This window comes from Xiphophorus hellerii, chromosome 16 (assembly GCF_003331165.1).
Source record: "Xiphophorus hellerii strain 12219 chromosome 16, Xiphophorus_hellerii-4.1, whole genome shotgun sequence".
Classification (NCBI taxonomy): Eukaryota; Metazoa; Chordata; class Actinopteri; order Cyprinodontiformes; family Poeciliidae; genus Xiphophorus; species Xiphophorus hellerii.
The window spans coordinates 13,335,937-13,359,420 of NC_045687.1; the positions used below are offsets into that span (position 1 = coordinate 13,335,937).

The window sequence follows — 23,484 nt, forward strand, 5'->3', positions numbered from 1 at the left end:
ATATCCAAACGCCATACGTTCCGACAAGTCTTGGTAATTACTTCTGTGCAGGTTTGGCTCATTTCAAAGAATGAGTAAAGGATGGGAGTAATTGAATAATCAATACCACTGGCAGATTGTTAATAATAATAAAACAAAAAATCCATTAGCAGCAGACCCAGATGCAAGCATTATAAAACAGTTCATAAAACAAAACGCTTGCTGCGAGAAGCAAATAGCTGCTTTATTGGCCCACTAGCTCAGGCCTGTTTAAATTGGTCTCCACCCACCGCTGTGCAGAGACCCATGCTGCTACAACACAGACAGGCGTTTGCAAAAGTCAGCTGGTAGCTGCTCAACAGGACAGGCGTCTCATTGGGGGTGTTCTGGTAAAGAGGCCATTTTTTAGAGATGTAAGCAGGATGGTGGACAACATTAACACAGAGGCCCGAGGTGAGGAGAGGCAGACTGCATGCATTATCAAGTCACTTCTGTGTAAAGCAGTGTTTGCCAGATTTATATCTATTGTATCTAGGTTGCTGTGTGAGGATTAGATTTGCACATCCTAAGTAACAAGACATCATATAGCTTATGCGTGCACTCAACTAATAATCTCCTAATATCGAGTTTCCAAGTCTTTATTAGTTTCTCTGGCTTTGGACAGCTGGTGTACAACAGAGGAATTTCCCTTAACTAACTAACACATATGGGTGTGTAATGAGGTGTGCAACCCATAAATACAGAACGCTATTTTTTATCTGTAATTAAATCAACAGCACATGAAGCCGCACACATTTTCCAGTTGTTCAGGCATCTAAATCCAATTACTTTTTAATAATACAAGCATGGGGATTCGTGCAAAATATATCAACTTCACAGCATTTTAAGAAACAGAAATTTGTAAACTGCTCATTTGCTTTGCATGGATGCTGTCTCCTTTCCACATCTTAACCTGAAAATCATCTGGATTCTCATGGACCAAGAACAGCAATTTTAGGTGTTTTAAGTGTTTTAGAGTATTTTCAATTTCTACGTTAAGTGGTTTGAGACCAACAGGGAGGAGCTAAGCTTCAAATCAGATAAGAGAACAAATGCTGGAATCCTAGACTGGAAAACCAACCCAGCAAGAACCAGGGAAAATCAGAACAACATAGTGAATAATATTCATCATCACTGTCTCATCGTTTGTAATATTGCAATTACAAAAGTCGACTTTGATAAAAAAACATATATACTTTCATACTCCACGTAAGATGCATTCAAACTTTCTTTCTATTAATATTTGGCCTTTTATACAGACTAGTTGTCATTGTCTTTTATGTTCACACCTGATATAGTGGTCAGTGACAAGATGCTAAGACTCAAGTAAAGCGGAGGGGACATGGTAATGATTGAAAAAAGAGTATGTTGCAGTAGTAGAATCAGTGTTGCACACTGTTGGGTGGTCCAACCAAGCACCCAACCAGCCAGATATCCAACCAACAATTCAAGCAACCAACCAAGCATCTATCTGGTAAATACTTATGGACCAACATCACAATATTGCAGTTGGAAAAAACTGATGGGCTTTCCAACCAAATAAACAACCAACTATATGGCTAATGCGCCAATATATTTAATTACAACTCTATCTATAATAACAGTGTGTGCAATATTATAATCAGAAATACCTGGTTCATTGTCCAGCTAACTACCTCTTCAACCAACAAACCCACCAATCAACAAAATAGCTGTCCAACCAACATATTAGCCAAACACCATCAAGTCTTATAAGTCTGGTTAAGAAACTAACTAGCCAACCACCCAACTATCTGATCAGCACACCCTCTAACCAATTGAACTAATTAACAATATGATTAACAAATATTTTTAAAAATAATTTATTTGAAAGTTTGTTTTGAGGGGTTTTTAAAAACTTTTAAATAATGCTTGAAAAGTGTTTTTAAAAAGAGTAGCTGTTAGTGTATTACTGTAAAGTAGAGTTTCCACGACAACTCTCTCACTGACAGTAATCTCTGAGGAATTACAACTCGGTACGTTGGTATGGGACATCTGGTCAGCCTAAAGTAATGATGCTTACTGCTTAGAATACAGACATGCTGTGAATTCTGACTAAAGAGCAGCCTTGTGCCCGCAGTCCCTCTGTGTTTTGGTCTTGCATAATCAAAATGTCTGCAATCTAAAGACTCGATCTGTTCCTCTGGATAATCTTCACGCGGACAGAAGTCCATCTTTAATTGACCTGCCTCGCATACATATTGGCTGGTTTGTATTGAGTTCCTTCTTGTCAGCAGAGCTTGTGTTGATGTGCAGTGAGAGGCTCGACTCTCAAAGCGGTAATCCGCTCTCTGTGCACTTCAGCATTAAAACCAAGAGGAATTTGACATTGTGTAATATCTACTCAGTATAGAAATGTTATTTAGCTCTCATTTCTGCTGCTAGAAGTCAGAGCTGAGTGGCAAAGAAGATAAAGAAAGGAAGGAAAGCAAATTGTCCACGAAACAGCTAAGATATAGGCAACTATACTCCACAACAGGCGGGTCTACAGCTACCAAGATCCTTACGTAAATCCCTGATGTGTGTGCAAAGAGGGGAAGACCTGAAATCACCTGAAAATGACTGTGAGAGAGAGTTAAGTTTTGTACTCAAGCATAAAAAAGCAAATCAGCTGCAGAAAAAAATGCTTAACTGTCTGTTAATACTCCCACAGTAACTGTATGAGGACAGAGACTGTAACCTTTCAGAACTAGAAAACAACAAGAATCAGCCAGCTGTCACAGCTGCCAGCAGGAGCAGAAGAAGAAGGAAGGAACAAGGGATTTGCCATGTTTCAGCTCAACAACTGTCAGTGTGTCAAACTGAGGCAGCGCCATGCAGAAATTCAACACTGACATATTCAAAATCCCATTGACGTATTGTGATACCTTGCCTAGTCACTAGATCCTTCTATCTGCGTAGACGGACAGAGAGTGAAGAATAGCTAACAGTTATTGTACACCATAAGAAATGGAAGCCACATTGGTTTTCTGCACAGTTAGCTGCAACATTAATAACATGTATGGTAGAGATTGTCTATGTGAAATAAACCACTGGCAGGTAAATCAAACTTTTTGTTGGAATTAAGTATAAATGAACAACCATTGTCATAAAATGATTTCTTTAAGTGCAAAGATGAGAAGGTCAGAAGAGTCTGAATGAGATGGTTTAGAATTAATTTAAGAACCATTTATTTTAATTTTAGGTATGCAGATACTGTAAAATTTACTAATTCCGCTCACAGTATGTCCAGTAATTATTCTAGTGATTAAATGTACTTCATGCGCCATTAAGAATCTAATTAGAAATCCTTTTCACAGCATTTTCAATAAACAAACCAACATCCCAGCCTACCAACCAAATAGCTACCCCTCCAACAATTCAACCAAATAACAAAGCAAATACCTGATGAACAAACAAACCAGCCAGGAATTATCCATCTGACTACAACCAATAAACCACCAAAATTATTCAAAAAACAAACTATACCACCAAGTAACAAAAAACACCAATCTATGCAACAACCTAGCCAAACAAAAATTGCTTGCAGCAGCACCACTAACCTAAAACATAAATCATTTAATAAAGCATTGATTTGGATGCCTGTGGTCATCAACTGCAGAGAGCTTGTTTTCATTCCTACTTCTTCCTGGAATAAAGAAAGACAAGAAGGCCAGAAAGATTTTCAATAAAATATTAATTCAATGAGGATTCTAGAACTGAAGATACAGAATATTAAAAAAAGTAAGCCACATATAAAAGTATTCACCAATTATTTAAATACCGTGAACAATATCATGAACCATGGATCTGCCTCGCATTTTGATCTTGATTATCTGCAGGAATGAATAGTTGGACAACACAAAGCTCTCAGACCATCTTTGCAGATTGGTACATAAAAATGCACACTCTGAGCTACAGTAATGCACTGACCCTTCTGTTCAGTATCTTGTTGCAAATATCCAATTAATATTTTTCTAAATCTTCACCCAGGTTTGTGGATGATGATTGATGTTGCTGTATCTTCTCGGTGGTCTCATAGTAAAGATTGATACACATGTAGTGTATCAGCCTTCATTTGTCCATAGTTATTACTAATGTTGCTCTATTATTATAAGCTATTACTGTTGCACTGTAGAATATGTTCACTTGTCTTGTTCTCATTTATTGTGTAGAACCACATAAAAGCTCTGAATCAAAGATTTCATCATTTATGAATGGTCTGAGTGATTTCATTAAGTCACTAAGTATTTGTTCTATTAATAAGTTTGTCTGTTCAGAAATTGTGTTTTATACAGTATACACAACACTTTGATCACTGAAATTAGCTAAAATTTGGCAGCTGAAATTAGCATTAGCTTCTCAGTTAATTTTCAAGATCAGATCCTGATGTTGATATATCATCAGGTTTTACTGCCACTTGCTAGTCACATTGACAAAATAAGCAACACAACTATACTGATACAGTTACTAATTAATGGGCTAAGTCACATTTCTTTTAACCTTTTGCATAAGGACACAAATGTCTAGATGGACATTTTTGCTATATAATTAACAGCCATTTCTCAACATGAGATCTTATTTGGATTTAGAGAATTGATGGTGCCACAGGTTTCTTTGGGGTTAATGTAGCAATCCACCTGTTTGCTTTTTGATTGCAGTTGTAATTTACACTTTCTTTATGATGTGACTAAACAGTAATGACTTAATATGCAATCTCCCTGCACATTAGTCTTAAAAAATGGTTTTTTAAGACTAAAAACCATTTTTTTTAGTCTTAAAAAAGACCAAAAAAATGTCTTTTTTAGTCTTTTAGTCACTAATAGTTTCAGTGACTATTAGCACTGAAACTGAAGCTGCAAAGTTTCCAATGTGCTGGCCAAGTAGCAAAGGTTATATAAAGGAGACAATCTTTCAGTAAAGATACAGGAGTCATGAAACATCTAAGAACATGCCAGCTTTTGCACCCCTCTCATTTTCTCACCAATATTCTCATTTTCATCAAAGCTAAAAGCTAAAGGTGCCTCTCACTGCTGATCAGAGCAGCTGAGCAGAGTGAGTAGGTTTCAGCAAAGTCCGAATGTCAACAGGCCCGACCACTGATGACTGCTCTAATGGGGAACAGAGGGCAGAATGGAGTCGCACCAGTTTATACAAATGCTTGCTTAATGAGGAGTTTAGATGCCTCACCTGCACAAGTGTGTCAGTGTGTTGCTCAGTTATATCATGTCAGTGCAGAATTAATGGAAAAGGTAGCGACATACATTATGACTGTGAAGCTGAATGACTGAATGCACTTCTGACTGAGCAGCATACAGCAATGGTGATTAAGTAGTACAGGCTAAATGGCAGCTAAACAACATATTGTTACTGTTATCTTTGGGTAAAATGTTCAGGCCTGACCTGATGAGATAATGGAAACTGGTGGAGGGTGACTAAGTGTACTTGTTCAAGTATTAAATTTGTGGCACCACTAACTGTATCAAAGATAAACAGATAAACTCCTTTCAACTTCTACCGTTGAAAGGAGATATTTATATACACTGTATCAACTTTTGTTTCTCAGAATCAGACATTGACAAAAAGGTTCTTATTATAGAACAAGATTATGAAAATATTTTTTTATTTGCAAAATGTAAGAATAAGAAATCTTTCTTTGGTATTTTCTGCAAAGTCATATGTTTAGATACATTAAAATGCCTTTACATAATTTGGGGAAGTCCAGATGAAGATGAGATCTTGTTCATGTGGAAGATGACTAACTCATTAACTCATCTATTGATAATCTACTGATGGGATAGATTGATTCACAACATTTGAGTTATAAGGCAGCACACTTGTGGATGCATTGGAAGACAAACTTCAAATGCATATTTTTGTGACATAATTCAAAAATCAAAAGAAACTAGACACGATTTTAGGTGGAGAACTGTTCATTTGGTCAATCTTTGAGTATAATATCCAGACACAGGACAAGAATATCAACAAAAACAACAACATTTCCTGATCTGCCAGAGATAAAATGTTACAGAACATGTGTTTTGACCCCAGAACGACAACAGATTTTGTGAATATTCAGGGTAAATCTGCTGAGATGGCATCATTATCCACAGTGAAACAAGAGCTGTACCAGCAACAACTGAAAGTCCACTGAGAGTGGAAGAAGCTTTCCTACAAAAGTGACATAGATAGCAAAATTACAGTTTTATAAATGCATAGAGGCAAAAACCTTTCTGTGGCCTGATGAAATTAAAACTAAGTGTTTCACCATAATGACTGCTAACACATTAGGAGGAAAAAGGGGGAAGCTTGAAAGCCTGTGATCAAGTACAGCAGTAGCAACATCCTGTTGCCTCATGAGCTTCGCTGTTAGAAAAACTGGTGTACTTCACAAAATAGATGTGAAAAATAATGTAAATATTAAAACACCATATCCAAATGTCGGACAGGAAGTCACAGTTTGTGGACAACTATGACAAATCATAGAGTTTAAAGGAGAATTCTATCATTAGTGAGAATGTGCTAACTTCTGAATTTGAAGAAAGTAAGGGAAAACAATCTCTCATTTTCAGGTGTTTAGCAAATAGAACTAATGTTTGTAATTTTAACAAACCTCAAACAGAAAAAGTTTATGGTCAGAGGTTTTTTTTAAAAAACAGCAGATGCAATTATTAACAGTAGCCAATCAAGATCATCCAGATCTGTGGTCACAACCTGCAATCCTTGAGAGCCAGAGTCCTGCAACTTTTAGATGTGTCCCTTGTCCTACACGCTTGAAATGAATGGCTAAACTGCCGCACCAGCATGCGGTCAAATTCTACAGAGCTGCTCTGATGATAAACTAATACTGGAACCAGGTGTGCTGAAGCAGAGAGACATCTAAAAGTTGCAGGAGAAAAAAGCTAAAATAAACAAGCGCAGCAGTGCCATCAAATAACATACCGTATTTTCCGCACTATAAGGCGCACCACATTATAAGGCGCACCTTCAATGAATGGCACACTTTAAAACTTTTTTCATATATAAGGCGCACCGGATTATAAGGCACACTCTCAGCTTTTGAGAAAAGTGAAGGTTTTTAGGTGCGCCTTATAGTGCAGAAAATACGGTAACTTAGAGAACCACCTGCGCTGTATTAAAGTTGGAGACATCTTGGCTTGTAATTATAATTTGATCTGTAGGCCAGTTAAGAAGATGTGAGTTTGTTGTGAGTGTCAAATTGTTCATCTATGGATGACTCTCTTTCATTCACAGGTTCTAGAGAGATCCTTGACTCGAAATACAGGGCTGTCTACCGCCAACGCTCCAACATGTTGAATGAAAAACACAAAAGCTAGAAGAGAGGAGGAGAGAGGACTTTTCCCTGTGATGGTAATGCAAACATCTCTCCATCTTCTCCATGTCGTTGTGCGAGCGGATCCGAGCGTCTGTCGGACAGATGACGCCATTCACAGATTGAGGCTGACACCAGGGTCACTCTCCGCCCACAGAGCAAAGGGGCAGTGTGCGTGTGTGCAAGAGAAAAAGTGACGTTGTGTGTGTGTTTCCAAGCCCAAAGCCAGATTCAGAGTCATGACACCACACACATACTGATTCAGAAAGCTTTGAGGCAGAAAAGGAGGATGGAGAGAAGGAGGGATTGGTAGGCTTCAGTGAATCATCATCTCACTCTGAGGACAGAGAACCACAAGAAGTCCCACTTCTACACAGAGCTGCATATTAATGCACTGGTGTATGGCAGCTAAATGTGTACATCAGTATGCAGAGATCAGATCATCATTTCTGTCACGGCGAACATATCAGAGAGATGGAAATAAACGTCCAAGAGTCAGTTGGACATGTGGTTTTAAGGGTGAAAGCTTATTTTTCAAAAATACTACCCAGACTTTATGGAAAGATTAATGAAACTCACTTTATATATTGCTTGTCATCTTTCAAACAACATCTTTTGGTCATTTTTTTCTATTTATTTAGTTATTTTCTCTATCTAATTGTTTGTCTACTGTATACTTCAATAAGAGATGCCACGGGGCAGAAGTCAACTTTTCAGAGCAGTTGTCCACATTTTTTAACACATTCATCCTTCAATGGCATTCTGTGAAGTTGGTTCACGAAACCAACATTTGAAAAAGTAATTGCCCTTTATACCTAATCACTTATGCCACCCTTAGCAGCGACAACTGCCATTAAGTGTTTGTGATATCTGACACAGAGTTGTCTGCATCACTGTGGAGGAATCCTGGTCTCTTTTTGCAGAATTACTTCAACTCAGCAAATTCAGCTTGTGTTCGTTAGATCATGCCATAGAATCTCAATCAGATTTAAGTCCAGAGTGTGAAATTCATCCCTAATCTAGTTTCAGAAAGTTTCATCCCCAGACCACCACAATACCACCACCACGTTTCACTGTAGGTTAGACGTTTTCTTTTCTGAAATGCTCAGTCAGCTTTCTGCCAGATGTTATGGGGAAAAAGAAAGAAAAGAAAAAAATGGACATCTTTTAAGGAAACATATTTTAATAATCCACCTGATTCTTGTTCCTCTTAAAACAAGAAACTGCAAATTATCATAAAGCAGTATTTTTCATTCATGTTTCAACCATTTGTAAATGCAATTTAAAAAATTCTATTTAAAAAATAAAGTAAATCAGATCTCAAGATATTGTGCAACAAATCTTTTAAACCTTTGATTCATAGCTCCAAAATGTGTAATCCATTTGTGGATTACACATAAAAAGAGTTGCTCATTTTGATTCCATGAAATAATTTCATATTGTCTGAGTCAAAAAATGTGGCAAATTGTTTAATATGTTAAAGGAGTTAATTAGTTTTACTCAGAGATTTTGAGCCTCCTGAGAGGCTCATCATTTTGGTATGCTGGACCTGAAGGAGATTGGAATGCAAAGTTTGATGTTTTTTCAATTATTATTTAAAACTTTGTGTGCTTTGATTGACTAAAGTGTCAAATGCTGAGAAAGCTTAAATGAGATCAAGTGTTTTGTATCTTTAAAGAGCTGCTGGTGAATCCCATATCTTCATTTAGCATTCAAAGCGTTTCATCCTTCAGAGACCTCCTTACTGACTCTGAGCTGAAGCAGTTTGAAAGATAATAGGCATAATAACAGGCATGCAAAGATTCACAATGGGAAGTCTAAACCATCGATGTAGGTGTGTGAGCACTAGAGAGAGAGATGAAAGAGAGACGTAGTTAAGTGGGCTTAAAGACAGAGCTATGCTTCTGAATGACAAGAGTGGGCCCAGAAGTATTATAAATGATAAGGGATGAAGGGCAAGCGGGAACGAGAAGACAAGGCAAAAAAGCAGATAAACAAAAAGCATTAAAATTGCATGCTTTTATAGTTGCCTTTTATGTGATAGCTTTAATAAAGTACTCTCACTTCTAACCATTAAAACTATTTTGGGTTTTATTTAAGGAGAGGAAGTTAAGCAAAGAAAACCACTAGGAAGTGTGAAACTAACATTACATACAAAGTATGTAATTAATCAAGAACTTAAAACAATGCACTTATTATGAATGCAGTTTTCGATTTGTTTTTTGAATGCACTATTATTGTGAATGTACATCCTTCAATTGGCTTATCCATGCAAAATTCATTAACAGCACTTTCAGCCTGGTGAAGCTGAAGAGAGGGACCACCAGAGACTTAATTGGCTTTTTCTGTTTTGCGCCATGGAGCGGAGATGAACAAAACTCTTCTAATGAGAGCATGTGTTACCACACACAGTGTATTTTCACTGTTAATGTCCCCTTCATCCAGAATTAAGGTGACCTCAAAATATATCAAATGCTGGATTGTGGCACATTTTCAAAACATGTTTCCAGTTCAACGCCGGAAATTGAGCAAACTGTGTAGATGCAGCTCCCTGCTGATTTCTTAACAATCCTCATGCAATGTCACGACTGTTGCCATCACATCTGCAATAGGATGTTTCCTCATGATCTGCAGAATATCTCCGCAGCAGAGGTTTCTGTGACTCCACCAGTACCATTGTTGCTTTTTAGAGGAAAACACTATTAAGAGATTAATGAGCTAATCAGTGGCATGAGTGGATGCATCTGAGAGTGTCTTCTGCAGCATTGCGAGCTGCTCTGAGCACCCAACTAGAAAAGTTACTATGTTTAATGTTTGTGAACTTTCAGGATCTATTCATCCTGAACAATTCTGTTCTATTCTCCAAGACAAATATTTGTACATTTCTGTTCCCAAATAGAATCCTGAAGACAACTTCAGATGTAAAATTTTACTTTTTGCAAAATCCTGCTTTACAGCCTTTACTCGCAAACACTTGTTGTGACATTGCTTTTAAAAACAATTAAAGACAGATAAGAAATGCTAGAAAATGATCTATTTTAAAAGTTACTAATATGTCTTATAGGTTCTCAAGAGAAATTGAAATAGTCCACAATGAGTAAAAGCAGGTCAAAGTTTCACAAAAAAAGATATGAAATAAGCTGCAAAATTCTGATCTCTGAATCTCTAAAGACATCATTAATTCTAAGAGAAGCTGCATTCATGTATCCTTTCTCCCCTGTCTCCTTTTTCATTACTAAACACAATAAGATATTTTGAATGTACAAGTAAAGGTCAATTTTATTTCCTTATTCTATCCCCATGCCTCTTGTTTGTCATGTGGTGTAGAGGTTGAAATATTCCACTATAAATTGAGACATAGCTTACAAAAGCTATGTCTTTTAGCATCAGCATGCTTTACCATGCTGATGGTAAAGCATGTCTTTACCATCAGGAATCTGGGGTGTTGTGTTTGCGAGGTCATTTTTTATATTTCTGGCTGAGGTAGCTACTAGCAGGCGTCCACCAAAATGCAATTCATCCGTTCATCGGCTGGAGGGTGAGAGGAGCTGGCTGCCAGTGTGCCTGACTGTTAACCTTCGTGGTAACACCAAGCTCTCTGTGTTTTCTCTTGTGTTTTCTATATGTTCCCTGCCAAAACTAATGATCTGTTTGTTCTCCTCTTTTAGCACAACATGCTAAAAGAGGACTAAAATCTGGATTTGTTTGTCTGAGAAGTTTCCTGGTTCTCCGTCTGGATTACTGTTTCCCGGCTGGCAACCTCAAGGCTCCTCGTCATCTCCACCTTCATCCTTCGCACTACCTGTCTGCCCTTCAACACTCTCACCACTCAACCTGCTGCCTTCTACGATGATCTCTCGATCACTTACCTGCTCCAGGCCTTCTCTCTGCTCAACTTGCTGCTTCTCTCCAAAACACTTACCTGCTTTAAGCCTCTGAGCTCTTCCTGCTCAGTCTGCTGCAAACCTCCAATGTTCTTCCCACATCATCTGCTCCAAGCCTTCTGCTCTCCCTCTGGTCCAACATCTTGGAGCCTCATCGGTTCTTTGTTCAAACCTCCAAACAAGCCAACCACCCGGTCTCCACTCATTCCTCCCTGGCAGACATTTCTTCCACCCTGCTCCCGATTCCCCGTGCCAACAAGATGTTACTCTGGACCAAAACCGTCTCACTATTCTTATTCGTGTAAAATAAACTATTTTAAAAGTTTTATTGTTCTTCTGGGAGTAATCTTGCATGTGGGCCAGAATCTTATCAAAAACCACGACAGTTACAATTTGCAATTAACAGACCCAATGTGAAAATACCCATATATGCAATGAATCCATTTATCCAGCCGGTTGCAGACTCAGGGTGTTTTTTCATACTAGTCAGAGATCTGCATTGATGCCAAAAATAATACATTAAAATACAAACTGCCAGCCTGCCTACCTGCATGCCCACATATCCATCTATCCAAATACACACACATATAAACATGTATCTTTATCCTTTCCAACATTTGGCTTTTCTGGAAAGCAGCCTTCGAAAAATATCTGACATTGTCTAAAGCAGAACTGACAGATTTAATCAATAAAACCTTTAAATACTTATATCGAACTCTCACAATTAATATAGATAACTTTAAATTCACCTCGGCTTATTTATTGTAGTATTGATCGCTTTGAATGATCAGTATAATTATTTGCTCCATTCTACATTTAAACATAGGAATGAAAATACCACTGAAGCCACATTTCTCACCCTAAATCTTATATTTTCTTAAACCATTTGCGCTCATCTTCCTGCTATGATTTAACAGCAACAGAAGACAATTAAATTATAACCTGTAATGACTGCCAGTTAATAAAATTGTGATGGTTCTATGCAACAGGTGGCTGGCAGGAAAAAAAACATGAAAGTCATTTTGTATTTATTCTAGATTGAGTGATTTTATTTGTTTCAGGGACAAAGAAACTTCAATCAATTTTGTTAGAAATGTGATTGAAAGACAAGAACAAGTAAAAAGCAAACACTTTTGTGACTTTTGTAGCAATTAACCCCAGATTGCACAATAGTTGGCAAGGTGGGTTAAAGGTGGAAAAATGTGAAATAAATGAAGCACTGTATTTGTCAGTTTGACATTTATTTTATGTAAATTATTTTTTTTCAATGAGAATTCTGACATTAATTGCAACAGCTGAATAAATAAACACAAACCATAAACTTACATCTGTGTCAGGACCCTTATCGGCACCAGGACAGGAGAAGCTGACAAACTCATGGCACCGTTTGTGGACCACAAAACAACAAACTGAAAAAGAGAAGTAGAAGAAAAAAAATAGGTATTTAGTAATCATAATTTGTGAAACAAAATTGTGTTTCTCTCATCGTTCTCTTCTATAATCATAACATAATCTTCAGATAGTCGTCTGAAGTGGAAAATACCAGAGGACAAACAAACACAAAGTACTTTATCCTTGTTCTGTTTTATGTAAACTATTTAGCAAACAGTTTCGACAGGAGAGATAAACACTTAAGGAATGGCGGTAAGGCACTGATTGCGCAAGAAAATTATCATCAATCAACCTAAAACTGAGTTATATGAGCACAACGAAGAAAAACCACAAAGACAAACAAATGCATGTGTACACCCACACTCACACCCACATTGAAAAAAATGGCACATAATATTCAGTGTTCTACAGATATTGGCTACTTGTAATCTGATGGAGTTGATGGAAATGGTGTTATTGTCTTCCACTGGACTCGGATACATCTGACCAAAGTGCCACTCAGTGTGACATGACTGACATAGCACCTGACGCATCTCAGTGTCAGCAATGGTGGCATTTACATTGGGACCTCGCCGCAGATCCAGAGGGAAGAGGAAAAAACCCGTGGACATCTGTGACAGCTTGCACACAAGCTGACTGTATTTTTCTCCGTCATTATCTGAAATTTGCTATTCTTTTCGTCTTTTTTTATATTCTCACACGATCTGTCTGCTGTGCTCTTTGTCAAGCTGCCTGCCTGTTCATGTGTGCTTTTGTGATGTCTCACCACAGAATACGTGTGGTTTCTGTGTTTCCCAGTGCCAGCTTAGTCGCTGTTGCCAGACAATCTGACGGGTGCAGATGAAACAACAGAAAGTGGTTTACACAGAAGTCTAAGGAACAGTGCGGGATTTCACAGACTCTGGGAAGCAGCGAACCGACTGATGGACGGATATATGATTGGAAGAATGGATTCACATTAGGAGTTCTTAATCCATCCATCCATTTTCTGTGCATCCTTGTCCCTTAGAGGGGTCAGGAGGGGTGCTGGTGCCTATCTCAAGCTAACAAGGCGGGGTACACCCTGGACAGGTCGCCAGTCTGTCGCAGGAGTTCTCAATATATCATCAAATTTATCATTATTGGAATATTACAGTATGTAAAATGAAAATACCAAAAACATTTTGCATTGCAATAACCTCTCGGTACAATCACATGTGGATGTGGGACTGCGACCATTGGGTCGTCCTTGCTGCAGCCTATTTACAGTATGTGAATCATGAGTGTAATGACGGTTTTATTATACTTCATTTTAACCTCAATTTATTGGCATTGCTCACAGTTCACTCACACATCCTTGCTATTGTTTGGTGTTGGTCTCAGACCTGTTTGATTCTCCCAATGAATTAAATGGAATGACTTGACACTAATCTCAGTTCAGAGATATGAAGGGGTCAGTAAGCGGCACACACTGGAAAGGATAAATCTAGCTTCGGGCAGTGCGTGTTTCTGTCAGAGTCAGTGTGCGTGTTAGTGAAGCTTATCCAAGACAGAGACGATATCTCCCTGTGGCTAAAATCCCTGGCGTCGACTTTTGACTGCATGCATGCCCAATGAATCGTACATAAATCTAAAAGCAGTGTTAAGAACGTAAGAGTCAATGTAGTGCAATGACTGAACAGAAGAGACTGCAAACTCATGTTTGGTCACAATCATGGAACTCCACCCGCATAAAAAAGGGGAAAAAAAAAATAGGTTGAGTTTTATTTGTGGTATTGTGAACAAATACAATTTAAAAAATATTTTTGGAATTTCAGTTCAGGCTTGTAGCTCTCATTAGTTTTGCTGATTTCCAAGTCCATAGTCAAGAAATTAAAATGTGAGAAAAAAGAAAACAAGCCCAATCCAGCTGATGCACAGCCAAGAATTGCTGAAGATAAATAGGAGGTTTGGACCACTGAAATATGTCATCAACACATAACACAACAGTTATGGGGAAAAAAAAGGTACTTTATGAAATGAGTAGAAAGAAGTAAGGGGATCTGTAATTTTAATGGGGCAGTTGGAAGAACAAATTTGTACCTTCCCCTGGGCATAAATGGATTCAATGGAGAGTCCAGTCTTCTTGTAATTCAGTACAGATTTGTTTGGCTTCCTGTGACAAACACTATGATTCAACAGCATAATTCCTAGAAGTATCCATAGTGAAATTATTCCCATTTCTGACCAGTATTTTATTCTGATCCACACTGGCAGGGGTCAAAAATATAGAAGTTGTAGATGAAATCAGCCAAAATTCAACTTTTCTACAAATATGAAGGAAAGGTAATAGTAATTTATTGGATGATGCAATAAATATAAGATTTGGGTGTAAAAATAAGTTTATACTTCACACTTTCTCAAAGCTCCTTTAGAATGATGAATTGCTCTCCAGACTTTACCCAAAATTAGGGAGTGATTTCTGTCATAACTTTAACACACTAACAAATAAAAGATGCAAAAACAAAATTGCACAGAATACTAGAACGGGCTTGCTAAAATAGTCAATTAAACTGAAGCTTCAACACTGTTTGACTCTAGAATTTTAAGACACATTTCTTATTTCAGAATTGCAGAAAAAGATCTAAAACTATTTAAAACCTGTTAGATAAAACCTTCCAAACCTTTGCATCTCACAAAAAGTTGCTTTGTTACTACTTTTTTTGTCCTATTTTTCTTCCAGAATGTGACACTTAGCAGTACCTGCAGCCTCTGCAGAGGATCCAGTTGTGCTGAGAGACAGAGCACTGGCAATCCAATGACACAGAGACACATTCTCTGGGGATATTATGATTAATTACTATGTTCTTTGTTTCGCCTGCTTAATTACACAACCACACAGATAAGGAGCTTTGACATTATAAAGCAGCTTACACCACAAGTACACTGCTGTGTGGTGGACCATGGTAAGCACATAATAACATTTCGACTGGAGAATGTTTCACACGTACTCTTACAAATGTGGTCATATTACTTCCCCAGAGAGTGTATTTAGACCATTTTATCTAGTAATCAACAGAGTCTCTATTAATAGAGCCGCGTTGCGCTGGGGATTCAGCAAAACAACTTGAGACAGAACCTTGGTCGATTTGGATCTCCCAGAGTGCCTCCAAACATACAAAGAGGATGGCTTTGATCTGAGATTCATGGGAAGAAAATGGAGCAAAGGAAGTAAAATCTTGACAGATTATTTTGCAGAGAGGGCTGCAGGGTTAGTCTTGAGAAGAATGCTTCATAAAGAGTTGTTGGGCAGAAGTTGGGTGACAGGTTTTTACCACTGCTGTTTCTGTGCTCTTTTGGATGTTCATTCAACCACAAAGAAAAGCTTCCCCCCCCCGCCCCCCCAAGAAGTCAGGTGATTTTGGAAAAATGTTCTACCCCCTGCCAGCAGCTACCCTTTTGGTCTTTTTGATGTAGATTTTCTGTCATTTAAAGCACAGAAAATGGCAGAGAAGAAGGGGAGGGGAGCAGTGAGAGAGGTGCATTGTCCTCTCTTGGTTATTTTTAGGCTCAATTCTGGCCGGGGCTGGAACAGAGTGTACTGAACCCCGGCGTTGTGGAGATGTGAGGGAAGACATTTCCTCTCTACACCTTGCCAGTGGACACTAAAAATACACAGGCAACATACGCTGTGCAAACAGGACAACACGTCTGAAGCCGGCATACATGGGAAAGAGCGATGGATGATGAATGGAAACCATTTCTGCCATCAGCCTGTATCCGTTCGGAAACAAACTAATGGAAACATGGCAAAGTAGCCGTGGAAAGAACAATACAGGTGCAGTCTCCTGTATATGTTAAGTTCTTGAACTATTTTGACAGAGTTTGAAGGTCTTAAAGAAACTACATCCATGTCTGGTATACGATCCTAATCTTTTCTACAAGCCTTCTGCTCTTATTTAATCTTAACTTGAAAAGCTGGTTCGTCGTCTTTTACAGATAAGCTTTGTTTCACTTCTTTATCTCTATTCTGGGATCAGGTGTATAGCAGAGTATATCCTTGGCACAATAAACAATGCACACGCTTTCTACCTTTTGTAAAGTTCCCAGTGCCAAAGTTTTTAACTTTTTACATGTGCCAAAATGTGTCAAGATGGATGACCTTTTTTTATGTATACCACAGTGCTAGGGGGGGAAAAAAATTATTTTTGTGTTTTGTCATATTTAAATATTTGAGATAATCAGCCAAGGCAAAGTTAATATGAATCATAACAGAAATATGATTTAATTTGTTAAGGAAAATGCTATTCAAACCAACCTAGAACTGTATGGAATTATAATTACAATCTCCGTTAATCATAATAATTTTTTGTGCAATTTTATTAGCCACACCCAGATTTGTTGAATCAACAAATCACTTACAAAAGACCAATCTGACAGCATAAAATAGGTTAAACAATCAAAATCATAGCAACCCCTGATCCGAGGAACTTTAAGAACAGATTAGAAACAAAGTTACTGACATAAATCAGTCTTGAAAGGGCCTCCAAACACCTCAAATTAGAGGCATTATCTACAAATGGAGAAAACACGGAATGGTGGAAAATCTTCCTGGGTAGCCAAACACAATTGCTCCAAAAGAAAATTGATAACTTCTCCAAGAGATCACAAAAGAACATAAAGCACAGCAGACCTCGGTTGCCTCAGTTAAGGTCAGTGTTCAACATTAAATAAGAAAAAGGAGACTGGAAGAAAACAGCATCCATGGAAGCACACAACCAAAAGTACTGGTGACTAAAGGAACACAAAGGTTGAAAAAAAAAAACCCGGTAAAATATTTTTTAGATTGAAGTGGCAAAAGTGAAACTTTTTAAAATACTTCAGTTACATTGTGTGTAAAACTAACATTTCAGCATTGTGGCTCTATGATAGAGAGCACCCTGCAATGACTTATCTGAGCTAAAAACAAAGTCTAAAAACAAAGCTAAAAGCTAAAAACAAAGTCCTGATGCGAGGAGTTTGTTTCCCATGAGACAACGTAACCCAGTGCCTCTTCCACTGAATCCATTAGCTTAGATCAAGCAGGTAGGAGTCCCATATTGCATTCTGTGTCTTTTTTAATTGTTTCGATAATAATCCGTCTACTAAGCTTAGATTGATGGTAATTGTGAGTTTTGGGAGAAAGCAGTATTGGAATAATTTCCTTTACATACATTTTCAACTAAATGCTCAGAGAATGTTTATTTGTATTCCAATGTACCAAGTTTATTAATTAGGAAATATGCAGAAGTTTTTTAGAGTGACGTTCTTGTTTTGCTGAGTAAAATGCAGAAACTGAATCTGTGAGTGATTCAAAAACACTTCCATTAAAGTGAATCCTACTCCACTGTTTACAACACTCAACACATTAAGCAGCCCTTAAGCAGAGTAGTCATCCCAGCTCAGCAGATAATGATGGAAAGTCAAGTAGTATTTTCACATCAAGTTGTTTCATCCCCTATGTGCACTGCACAGAGCAGTTTAAAACTGTGCAGCGAAAACATTAAACGTTACAGGAAAGTGCAAATCCAGGAGAGCTAAAAACAATTTTTTTTATTCTAAAATTTGTATTCACTGATCTGTAATATTCCATATAAAGATAGTCTAGGGATAATGTACAATAAGGCTGTTTGCTCAGGAATTTAGTAGGAAAGTTGCAGCCATGTGCTGTTATCACAGCACTGCTCTACAATAGCAGGAGAAAGAGGTCTGGAGGTGTGTATTTATCCAACACCAAGATGCAAAGTCATCAGCAGTAGCTTAATTTATTCATCCTGGAACAATTATAAAGTTTTCTTTGAACATTTTTTGGCTAATATACTACACTAAAAAGATTATTTGCCATTGGAAACCACAAGCTCATAATCTTCCCACAAATGGACTGTGAAATCCTCAGAGCTTCAAATCGGGTCTCAGTTAGCAGCTACAAGTGAATGTTCATATCCGTAAACTTAGAATATAATGAGCAAGTACAACATTTTTGTGAGGGTCGAATAGATCAAGCTTTCCCTAGACTAGAATGATGGCAAACTCATTTAATTGCCTCTACAGTTGCTGAAACATAGTAACTGTCATGCATGCCTTCACAATTTAGCTTAATCTCATAATAATGAGGTGAAGTATGTGATATATTATGTTCTGTCACAAAAGAGAAAAATATGTCAACATTTTATGCAATAACTCCTGCTACTATCACAATTTGTTTTTGTCTTGTTTGTTTTGACTCCAGTTTCATATTAGTTTTACCAAGAAAGGTCATTTAATTCAGTCAAAATAAATTCCTCTTTAGCTGCCTTTTATACCATAAACATAAAAATACATCAACTAATCTGAAAGCAAAGTCAGTTCACCTTCAAATCCTTCCTTAAGAAAAGAAATAAAAAGATCAAGCATTGGTGTCTAAAAGCTGTGGCCACACAAAAGCAGAGCAAGCTGCTTTGACGTAGCCCAATATCCAGAGAGTGTCTGTCCTCTTCTCACCACCTTTGGGGGCTGAAGTGCATGTGTGGCATATTGGCAAGCAAGAGGGAGGAAATGAAGGGAGTTGCAGCTACAACAAAGGGGCTGGAAATTCGATTTCACCTCATACATTCAATTATGCATGTTGTAGGCACATAAAGGACAGAAATGGGGCCATAAGGACACAAAGACTTGAAGCAGTGAATGTGCAACCTTGATAGCAACAATCGAGCCATTTGTGAAGCCCAAAGATGTCAACTTTAAGAAAAAAAAAACAAGAGTAGAGATTTAAAGCAGAAACACAAAGAAGTGAGATTTGATAAGCAACAGTCAGAGCGCATTTCTTTCTCTTTTTGTGACACATAAGTGAAATGTCTCAACAATCACAATTGTTCAACACAGAGCAGCAAAACAGCTCCTCAAACCGGTGCACACACCTGCTTTATGCTCATTTTATATGGAAGATTTCATATCTCAGTAGGGATGAATATACGAGTTGAGTTTAAATGGAGTCCAAGGTGAGTTTGGCCTTGTGATGTTTGATCTCAGTGCCAGGTGGACCCAGCCCGTCCCTATTCACACAGCTCTGTGTGGGATGACAGGTGATGGCAGATATCCCTTTGGCTCAGAGCCTCCTCAGATCTCTGTTTGATTATACATGTCTGAATGGCTTGCTACAGCAAACACAGACAGCGGCGATGCGGTCCCCGGGGGAAGAGTTTATCTCTGTTTCACGTATTATTACTTACATCTCTCACTTTCACACCAAACACTTCACAGCAGCAGACATGCAAAATGTGTAGTGTGTCACTTGTAAGGCTTGTAAGTGATGATTATCTTCCCCCAAATTGTTCCCTTCTGGTTTAAAACAACATGTAAAATGTTAGTGGGCCTAAATAGCTCAAATATTGCAATCAATCCTCCTTTACTTTGTATTTGTCTTGACATTTATTTTCAGGAAAAAAAGTCTTTGCTGATTCCTAGAAGATGGTTTGGATTAAATACAGGATGAAGCATAAGGCGCTGTGATTTGTCTTGCAAATATAATTCCATCCTTTGAATTTTTACATGCATTCATTTAACATCTATTTTATTGGTTAACACATTGTCTTCGTTAATACAGGTTTGTAAATTATGGTGTGCAAGCTATCATTACAAATAGCTTCTTTAACTCCAGTACTCCTATAAAATCTAGTGCACACAATTGCCTAGAGTAGTTCATTGATTTGTTACTATGAATGCCACAAAAGCTTCTTAGAAATTATGCCATGGAGCAATGACCAACCAATCATCTGGAAATAAAAATTGTATGGAATACCTGTAAACCTACAAAGACAAGGTCATTCAGCTAAACTGTGAATTAACCAACGCATTAATCATACTGTATGTAGCCAAGATCCTTATTGTAATTCAGGAAGAGCTGCAGATATCCACAACTCAGTTGAGAGAATCTGCCGAAAGGAAGACAATTTGATAGGTACTCAACAAATCTGACTTTAATGGAAGAGTGACAAGAAGGATGCCCGGTGTTGACAAAACACAGTGAGAAATCCAATTGAAAGTTTGCTAGTTTGCTAGACAAGTAGGGAATACAGTTAACATGTGGAAGAAGGTCGTCTTGTCAGATGAGTACAAATTTGAACTTTTGACAATCCTAGACATATCCTAGACATAGAGCTATTCATGTTAGAATGACACAATCAAAGTCAACATCTAAATCCATCTTAGAATCTGTGACATGACTTAGGAGGTTGTTGTTCGCTGACGTTTTACAGTTTTCCAAAAACTGGGCAAAGTTCTTAGAAAACTAAAAGGCACGTATTCAGATTCAAATAGACTACTGTCTGGGCAAACACACAATCTGACTTACTATCAAGGTATAATGAAAGACAGATAGTTGTACTGACACTGAGCCATGCCTCCTGTGGCATTAATGGTATTTGTAATAGGAAATGGCCACAGGTGGGACAGGATCAATTATTCCAATATACAGGTGGGAGATTTTGACTGCCAGGCATCTCTGAGTCACACAGGGGAAATAGTGATACTCCTTCATGAATTAAATATAATTCGTAGCACGCGCGCGACCGCGCATACCCACACACACACCACGTTTGTTTATGCACACACATAAACACATATGTGAACCCACCTTGCCACAGATTTAGAGCTTGCACACTGACATATGCACATAGATGCACACAGATGCCAAAGCTCATTCATTTTTCACAGGCAGGCCTGCAATAGCGTGCACATAAGCACACTCAGTACTACCCGAGCCCTCCTGCTTTTTCACTGTCAGATGATGCTAAGACCAGCCAGCAAACACACCAACTTCGTCTGGGTCTCTCGTCTCATCTTCTCAGTTACACACACAGAGACGTTCTGCAAAACATATAAATACACACGCACACACGCATCCAGCCAATGATGAATCACCTGTAATGGTCTGCCTCAGATCCTCCTCTGCCCATGTATAAAGTGTCAGAATCGTAGTAATGTAATGAGTCTGTCTAACTGCAGTCTGTCCAGAAGTTTGTGGTTGACACTGCTGTACACTGACAGGACCAAAGTAGACTTTACAACAGACTGACTATGAGTGGGTGGTGTGAGCATGTGCATGCACACACACACTTTCACACTGTCTACTGCCAGAGGTCGGAGATTTCTTTACAACGACTTCTTTTTGCACAGCCTACACACAGACGGGGCGATCAGGCAAAAGGCAAAGGTCATGACAAACCTCGAGTCTGCTGCCTGGGGAAGGGCTGGAACTGCACATCAGCATCAGAACATCTTCTACTCCTGCAGCAATGTTAGTCCTAGACTCATTTGTGTAGAACCACTGAAACCAAGGTAAAATATTCATCTTTTATCACTTCTTTCCATTAAAAAATTACTGTTTTTTTTTAATTAAAATTAAAAGTTAAAGTATTTGCAAAAGAAAATATAACAACTGAAACAGCAACAGTAATTGATTATACTTTAGGGAAATAAAACACTGTTTTGTAAGATAGAAACAACTGGACTGTATACATCCCTGCTGGAGATTGATTTGGTGAAGCTACAGATGCTGCAGGCTGCAGAGCCAGCTGGAGCATAGAGAAAAATGCGGCAACTAAGCAGGTTGGCGTGATTATGCTGATATGTAGCGGCTTATTTTTCTTTAACCTTACATAGTACACTACCATTTACAAAATTAGATATAACATTTTGGAAAATAATGCATCATGCCAAAAGAACAAGGGCTGGAAATGAGATGTGGTTCTTTTAATGGCGGGTCAAATGATGTGCTAATTAAAGTAAACATATTAAAGCAACAAATCTCTTTGATATTCAAGAATGTAAAAAGAGAGACTGGATGGAGTGAAATGACCCAAAACATGTCTATTCATGTCATGCTGCTTTCTTGGAAATGTTACCAAAACAAAATCTCTATAAATCCTGTGTTGAGGGTATTTATAGAGGTCTACAAATGTATGTTATAACCACAACCATCAGTGTATTTTACTGGGATTTTAGGACATAGATCGACACAATACAATGCAAAATTGTAAAATGAAAGAAAAAGTACAGATGGTTTCAATGTTTTTTTATAAATAAATAAAGGTGGTGAATGTTTTGGTTCACCTCTGCTTGGTCAATACTCTGTAGAACCAGATTTTGCTGCAATTACAGCTGCAAATCTGTTTATATGTTTATGTGTTCCCTACATGGTGTGTGTAAATACAAATACAGGCAAGATTTTGAAATGTGCAATTATAACATCAGAAAATATAGAGCGGATTTCATTTTAAAAAATGCAAAGTAATGCATATGTGCAGAGGTTGTTTCCGACAGAAAATGATGTGGAGTATTTCCTGGGGATAAAATAAGTTTAAAAATCAACCTTTCTCTCATTTAAAACTTGAGTTCTTATTATTTTTTTGTATAGCTGATGCTTATGGCAGTGCTATAAGGAGGGAGAGACACTAGCTAAAGCTTAAATTATAATTTAGGCTTTTAATAATATCAAATCCTTGCTCTATTCTTTTCTGTTCAATTTTAACCTCACCATGAGCATCACAGCTAACAACCTTTCCTTCTCTATAAAAAGCATCAAAGATTCCCTGTTGTTCACAGACTGTCAAATTGGCATCAGTGACAAATGCATGATGACATGGCAACTGACTCAAAATATATTCTCCAGGTAGCAAAATGGCAGAAGACTAGCTTTAGCACAACCTTTGAGTGCAACTCCCCATAGCTTTGGTTAAGAAGCATTAATCATGGTGAAGTTAAATATGCATAAATTATTTCTCTCCCTACTGTGATGGGAGAGCCATAGAAATTAAGCTCAGGATTGCTGGGCTTCTGTGAATATTAAACAGCAGGTTGGAGAAAAGCTTTGAATGCCAATTTATT

General features: G+C 37.9%; 1 protein-coding gene across 3 annotated transcripts in view; it reads right to left on the bottom strand.

Annotated features, from left to right (window-relative positions):
* Positions 1 to 23,484, bottom strand: part of prkcab (protein kinase C, alpha, b) — a 104,987-nt gene that overhangs the window by 57,879 nt on the left and 23,624 nt on the right. For 2 of the 3 annotated variants that reach the window (XM_032587089.1, XM_032587088.1), the window contains exon 3: positions 12,559 to 12,641. The exons of the other annotated variant lie outside the window; for it this stretch is intronic. In XM_032587089.1, the coding sequence (XP_032442980.1) occupies positions 12,559 to 12,641 (83 nt within the window). The remainder of the gene's footprint in view (positions 1 to 12,558; positions 12,642 to 23,484) is intronic. 3 annotated transcript variants of the gene reach the window in all.